The following is a 7,873-nucleotide window of genomic DNA, read 5'->3' on the forward strand; positions in this document are numbered from 1 at the left end:
TGTGTTCGTTTCACAGCGATAGGTAATTATCGCCAAGCAGATGACGTGGGGGCTGGCCGTCCTAGGTTTGAGCCGATATGGGTAGGACTAGGATGATGTCTTTCATCCGTTAACCGTGCAGCCCCACCGCCCTTCTGGTCCCAGTTTGATTCTGCGACTTTGAGTAGCCACAAATGCCACCTGTATCCTCAATAAACTTTATTTAGACACAAAGAGACACAACAGAAAATACATACACAGATACAGATTTGTTTGGTTGGTTTTTTTTTTTTTTTTTCTCTACAGGGTGAACAAACATCACACAGGGAATTTAAAAAGTCATTGCATGGAATGTACGAAAAACTCGCGAAGTTCCTTGTTCGCTCACACTTAAAAGAGACACATATTGCGGAGGAAGACAGGGATCGTTCCATCCCTACAACAGAATTCACAGTTGGTCTATAACAGTACACAGGTGTCAGGAAGGTAATCGGAGAAGTCAGGGATTCAGTTATTTGATAGGACAGAATGCTCACAACACTAGGAGGGCTCTGTTTAAACAAAAGACAGAATCGAGGACTCCATACACCCCCCCCCTCCCACCCCCGGACAGATGCTCTGCAAGCTGTCGGTTAGGTCATAAAGCAGCTCAGCAGAAATGCCACGTTAGCGTTCCTCTGGAGGTCGGAAGGGCTGCGGGACCTCTACCTTTGTGTCCACACCACAGAGAGAGTGTTTACACAGACACACGTAGGACACGGCAACTCTCGCCACGCACGCTGGCTTAGAAACCCACGGTGCGGACCGTTGACATACATCGGTGTATAAAATGTGGCTTTAAAAAGGAAAAGGAGGAAGAACCAAGAGGAGAACACGCTTCGCATCTGCCGGCAAGGTTTCTCGCCACTCTGCCTGCGGTCCCTCCGGCCGGGGGGACGGGGCAGGGGCGGGCTGGGGGGGGGGGGGTCGTCTCTTGCAAGTCTATGGGGCCTCTAAAAGTCACACCTGGGACCTGCCTTCCCGTCAGAAGCCACAGATGTCACCAGGCCACGCTGCAAGGGGAACCCCCCTCAACTTATTCCTGTCCCGGAACGTTAGCCTCCTCCAACGTCACCTTCCCATTTCAGCTCGGGGCTCCCCTAGGCAACCTCTGTATTTTAGTAAAAAATGGTTTCCACTGTACCCTTCGTGTGTCCTCTTCCTAACGTGACAAATCCAGATGAGATGAAGTTATGGAGATCGGGTCCTCCACTTCGGTGGGTATCCTTCCCATAATGTCCTGCAAGAAGACGGGGCACAGTTACCTGGTGCACCCATGGGCACCCGTCGCTGCAGCTCCCCCAGAGGCAGTGAGGAAGTTCATTTCCGAGCCAGCAGCTGAGTCAGAAGGTAGCAGCCGTCAAGGAGAAATACGTATATCATTTTATAAACACGTATATAATGTAATATATATACAGTGTATATAAAAAGTATATAGATCAAGTATATATACACATATGTGTGTATATATATACACACGCGTGTACATATATACATACAATTGTGTATATACACATATATATGTATATTATATGTGTATATACACATATAAGTGTGTGTGTGTACATATATATATATATATATATATATATATATATATACACACGCAATTGCACAACAAAGACAACAATTCTGGGAAGGTTACATGGAAAACAGGGGCGGGGGGGAGAGGAACAGGTGGCTAGATTTTGGCATTTCTGACCGAGCGCACCAGAACATCAGTCTATTTGCCCGACCATCGTCACCTCTGTCCCAGCTTCCCTCTTTCTCCATCTCGCCTTAGTCATTGGTTTCCTCTCTTTCCGAAGCACGGAGGCATGGGTCTGTCTGGTGGGGACAGCTCTCTGTATGTGCCTCTGCTTATAAGTCCCATCACATCCTAAGGAACTACAGTCTCACGGCTTAGGAGAGATCCAGAATGGTGGTTGTAAAACACTGGGAAAATATTTACTGCTTTCCCCTCTTGACTTTTCTGCAATAAGATCTTATTCTGTGCCAGCCCCACGTGCCCATCTACCTGCGGGGCTGGACCGAGGAAAGGTCGGGGCGGGCTCAGACCCTGGGAGAAGAAATCCACAGAGAAAGAGAGATACATTCCTCTTCTGACATTCAAAACACAATTTCACAAATGTTCTTGAGACGCAGGTGCTGTAAACAAAGAAAGGACTCCGTAAATGCCATCCTGAGGTATATACACAGGAAAATGGAGAAAAGCCACATTTTTGTCGTATTTGTACAAGAGTGCATTAAAAACTGTACCTGGAATTAACACAATGTGTAGAAGTACCTAAGACGTAATGGTAAGTTCAAAAGTGGACAGAAAATGCTATATTAAATATGACCACAGTGCTGTAAAAAATTCAAACCAGCACATTAAAAAAAAACTGAAAGAAAACACATCTGAGACTCACAACTGCCCTCAGATCATTGGAACTTGAGTCTTACTTCTCTCCTTTCAACGTTTCCATATTTTCCAAGTTTTTCCCCCCTTTAGTAAGTAGGTCAGTTTTATAATACAACTAGGTAAAATAAATTTCTAATGAAAAAGCTGCATGGTAATTGTAAAGACAACCCAAATCACATTTTTTTCTTAAGAGGGCACCCTCTCAATTAGCAGATCTCAAACCTAGGTGCATGCTGGAACCATCTGGAAGCTTTTAAGAATGCAAATGTCCGGACACAACTCCAGGGGTTCTGATTCCGTTGGTGAGGGTCTGGGCTTACAAACTCTGACAGCCACTGTCTTAGCCCCTCAGGAACTTAAGAAAATCTTGCCACCATTTCTGCGATGCCCTCCACTCTGGAATAGATACTCATTCCTCAGGGTCCACAGCCTCCCAAAAGGAGCTCTCTCGCTGTAAAATACTGCAGTCACAACCCAGAATTTGACAGAATGGGATTATTTGATAGAATGGGAGCTGGGCTAAGAGGCTTCAAGCTATGTCACAGCTCCAGAAACCAGCCTCTAGTACCTGGAGAAATGCATCCTCATCAGGGATCAGCAGGGAGGGGGTGTCTGGAAGGGTGAGCTGCAGGGAGGGAGGGAACCCTGTCCTGTAACAAGGCCACTTTCTCCCCAAACCCACCCCCACCCCCAAGCAATGACAGGGCAGGAAAAGGAAGTAACAATTCAGAACGGTCATAAATTTGGACCTCATTAATTCAGAACCGGCGATACATCCTGCAGAATTTGGGCTGGCATATTTTTGTGCTCTTTTATAAATAAAATTTTTGATAAACAAATCAATACTGGGAAAGATAGAACATAAACAGTGCGTGTGCTACTTACAAATCATTTCTTATCTGTCAGCTGGAACGAGGTCCCTTGGGACCGAGTGGTGCCCTAGCACTTTGGGGCTCTGCTGGTTTAACGAGCAAGTTTTCTGATCACCTACTATGCACCAGGCAGAGAGACAGAGCCTCTGAAAACACGGTGTCAGGGTTTCGGGAAGGGGGCGGGGGGTGACATCATAGCAGCGAATGTTTTGTAGTATAATGCGGCTTACAGAAATTTTTCACATGTACTGTTTTTTTAATATAAAAAAAATTTTTTTTAATGTTCATTTCTTTCTGAGACAGAGAGAGACTAAGCATGAGTGGGGGAGGGGCAGAGAGAAAGGGAGACACAGAATCCGAAGCAGGATCCAGGCTCCGAGCTGTCAGCACAGAGCCCCACGTGGGCCTCGAACTCACCAATTGTGAGATCATGACCTGAGCTGAAGTCGGTGGCTCAACCGACTGAGCCACCCAGGCGCCCTCTGTTTTCTGAAAACTTTAACCACTACCACATACGTATGTTGTCTGGGATTATTATTGTTCCCCCATCTACTGATGGAAAAAGGAAAGCCAGACCAGAGGCAGATGACGGACCCAATGCAGGCACCCAGTTTCTCCCACCACAAACCACATGTTCCTTCCATCATGCACACCTGGCTTCATCTACTCCCCACAAGAGCCTTGTGGAAAAGTCACGTTCCCAAGTTCACGGAGCTAGTTAGCGGTAAATCCTGACTCCCCAGGCTCCCACCTTTGTACAAGTCTGACACGAGCCGCCTCACCTGGTGGTCTGAACGGTCACAACTGTGCAGCTGTGACTCTTCCCTGAGACTTGAACCCAATGGAAACACTAACTCAGGAGCAGTCTACCTGGTGATGAGTAAGTTCATAGAAGTTGGAGTTCAGGTTCCAACAAGCTTCAGTACGGAGGCTTGGCGTTGGGTAGAGAAAAGATATGGTGAGGGGTCAGGACCAAGAGCGGGTGACAGGAGTAACGAATTCTATGGGCAAATCGGTTTGGAAAATATTGAGTTATGTGAAATGAAAAGTAACCACGGAAACCAAGGCTAGGGACCAGTCAATGAGCACCCACGTCTCCAGGGAACCCTTACATTTTTCAAAGGTGTCTCTCAGGACGCATGTTGGGAAAGAAAGCAGCCAGTGACACGGAGTTGGAGAAGACAGGGTGAGAGCTTCAGCTTTTGTTGGAGCTGCGGTCTTCAAACTTGAGCACAGCAAGCTCACGGGGCGGTACCCAGATTGCTGGGCCCCAGCCCCAGAATTCCTATCTTACTAGGGTCAGAGGTAAGTTCATGTCTGACAAGTTCTCAGGGGATGCTGATGATGGCCGCAGGTCCAGGGACCACACTTTATGAACCACGGTGTTAGAACTACCGACGGGTCCAGCTTGAGCTGGGTACAGGGCCAATGTTAGGGGGGGTCAAGGTCTAGAATGCCTTACATTTTGTGTCCCCTCGAGAGGAACAAATAGTTTTAGCATGAACAAGGGTAGCATGATGGGAAGAACAATCGGTAAACGCACTGCTCTCTCCGCCATCACCACATCCGGAAGTCCAAAGTCACAGGGACAGCACTGAGGTTCAAGTTCAACTGTCCCCCTGGCAGGAGGCAGGTGGAAACTAAAGAGAGACCTGGGGCAGGGTTCCTGGAGTCGTGCAATGGTGGTGACTCCGGTAAGGAAGTGAGTCTGAGTAACTAGAGGGAGAGCTTCTTTGTGAAGGAGATTTGCCGCAAGAAACAGGAGGGGGAAATGAGGTAACATCTGAATGGTGATTTCAGTAAGATGTGACAGCAGTCTGCATCTGTGAAATTAGACCAACAGCCAAGGGAGGGAAAGAAACTGAGCAGGACGGTTTGCCTGGGCTGTAAATACAGCCAACAGAGCGCGTCCTGAAGGAGACCAGTCAAGTAAAGTCAAGGGCACTCGGTGGGGAGGAGGACAGAGAGACAGAAGTGCTGGGAGAGGACAGACAGACAGGACAACTCCAGGAGTTTCCATCGATGCCCAACAGTATTCCCAGAAGAGACACAGAAGGGATAATTCAGAAGCAATGATTAAAAGTTAATAGATTTTCGTTTTCCTGAGCAGATGGCAAGACTTTAGATCAAAAGACAAAAGGCAAGATCAAGCATCACACTATATATGAGAAGGGACCAAAATCCAGATATACTCTAGTGAAATGGCTTTCAAAAATAAAGGAGGGGCACCTGGGTGGCTCAGTCAGCTGAGTGTCTGACTTCGGCTCAGGTCATGATCTCATGGTTCATGGGTTCCAGCCCCACATCAAGCTCTGAGCTGACGACACAGAGCCTGCTTTAGATTTTCTGTCTTCCTCTCTGCCCCTCCCCCACTCGTTCTCTCTCTCTCTCTCTCTCTCTCTCTCAAATAAACATTTAAAATTAAAAACAAATAAATAAATGGGGCACCTGGGTGGCCCAGTCGGTTAAGCATCTGATTTCGGCTCAGGTCATGATCTCGCGGTTCGTGAGTTCAAGCCCCGCGTCGGGCTCTGTGCTGACAGCTCAGAGCCTGGAGCCTGCTTCGGATTCTGTGTCTCCCTCTCTCTGCCCCTCCCCCACCTCTCTCTCTCTCAAAAATGCATAAACATTAAAAAAAACTTAAAAAATAAAGGAAAAAATGAATAAATAAGTTAACTAAAATTTTTAAAAATAATGGAAAATATCATCTTTATAAAACACTTGAAAAAGTGGGGGAGGGGAAGTGAGGCAATCTTTTGAAGAATTTTGAGACTTTTATTTCCATAGAGACAGACACTGCTCACAGAAGAACACATACTCTGGACCAGGCTCACAAGTTCAAACCTGTCTGTCTGTCTTCTCAACCGCAAAAGAAAAACAGTAATGTTTGTTTCATTGGTTGTTGAGGAGATTAAATGAGGTAACATATATAAGGTGTTTAGAACAAAGCTAAGTTTGCTAATATTTTTCAGTAGAGGTGTTTGGACTCCATTCCTCCAAAACTCATTGAAAATAATTAAAAGAAAAAAGAATGGAAAAAAAATTTCCACAAGGGAAAAAAATACCAGAGTTTTCATTTACTAGAGGTAGAAAATACACATCCACAACCACATACAGAAATACAGAAAGAAAAAAAAAAAAAGAGTGCGCCTGGGTGGCTCAGTTGGTTAAGTATCCAACTCTCAATTTAAGCTCAGGTCACGATCTCACAGTTCCTGAGTTGGAGCCCCCCCATCGGGCTCAGTGCTGACAGCGTGGAGCCGGCCTGGGATTCTCTGTCTTCCTCTCTCTCTGCCCCTCCCCTGTTCATGTTCTCTCTGTCTCTCTCTGTCTCTCTCTCTCTCTCAAAATAAATAAGTAAACTTTAAAAAAAAGAGAGAGAAAGAAAAGGAAAGAGAAAAGAAAAATGAAAAGAAAAGAAAAGCAAAGAATACGAAAATCAATTCAAAGGGTACTAAAGGCCAAGGCATGAAAAACCAAACCTTAAATCTGCTAGAAAAGAATACTGGACAATCCGTTAATGATCACAAAGCAGGGAAGGATTTTGAAACAAGGAGAAAAAGGCACAGACTCAAGAGGAAACAAAGTGAGTGTTTTTAAGCCACGAAACATCAAAAAACTGTAAGCCAAAGGCTTGAAATATATATTTACGTGAATATCCAAGACTCCTAGAGAACTTCACATTAATAAGAAGCTGAAAGAACCCAACAGAAAACGCAGCCCCAAGAGATGAATAGACAAGTCACAGCAGAGAAGACCCGAAGGGACGATACACACACAGAGTGGCCTTCAATCTCACAAGTAATCAGGGAAATTCAAATTAAAGCCATAATGAGATATCATTTCATACCCTGCAGACTGGCAAAAATGAAAATGCCCAACGCAACCAACTCAGATAAGCAGGAACACGAACTCTTGGACATAATGCTTTGGAAAGAACTTTAGCAATGGCTAATAAAGTTGAAGATGGATATAGTGTAGAACCAGCAATGCCCCCTTTTGGTAGATAAATCCTCACACACGTGCATGAGGAGACAGGCAAGAGCCATGTTCATATCGGTATTGTTTGTAATAAAGACAGAACGGGGGGTGCTCTCTATTCCTACCAAGAGAAAAAATGATAAATAATGGTATACTCATACAATGTAACCCTATTCGACAGGGCAAACGAAATGAACCAGAGCTCTAAGTAGGAAAGCTGGGGGGATTGTCAGTTCCTAATGTTGAGTACGCTAAGCAAGCTGAGGAAAACCAGGATGCCATCATACGGGGAGAGTTATAAAACATGCACTACAACACTCTATATTGTTTCAGGATATGTGCATATTGTTTCAGGATATGTGCACATGTAGTGTCAATACAAGTACAAAGAGATTCAGGGAAATGATAAATACTTTAAAACAGATACTTCTGGAGGTAGGGAGTGGAATGTAATTGAGGAAGGAAGGGTATATGAGGTGCTTGTGTGTTTTAGTTCATATGCCGGGTAGTTGAGGAAATAATTCACTGTTAAGTAATTATTGTTATTTTGTTTGTTAGATGATGGATGGATGGATGGATGGATGGATGGATGGATGGA

General features: G+C 45.1%; 1 protein-coding gene across 1 annotated transcript in view; it reads right to left on the bottom strand.

Moving 5' to 3' along the window:
• Positions 1-312: 312 nt before the first annotated feature.
• SHISA6 (shisa family member 6) overlaps positions 313-7,873 on the bottom strand; it is a gene marked incomplete at its 5' end in the record, with an annotated part of 131,871 nt that continues 124,310 nt past the window's right edge. The window contains one exon of the mRNA XM_049635359.1: positions 313-1,258. Coding sequence (XP_049491316.1) covers positions 1,137-1,258 — 122 coding nt within the window. The remainder of the gene's footprint in view (positions 1,259-7,873) is intronic.

This window comes from Panthera uncia, chromosome E1 (genome assembly GCF_023721935.1).
Source record: "Panthera uncia isolate 11264 chromosome E1, Puncia_PCG_1.0, whole genome shotgun sequence".
Taxonomy (NCBI): domain Eukaryota; kingdom Metazoa; phylum Chordata; class Mammalia; order Carnivora; family Felidae; genus Panthera; species Panthera uncia.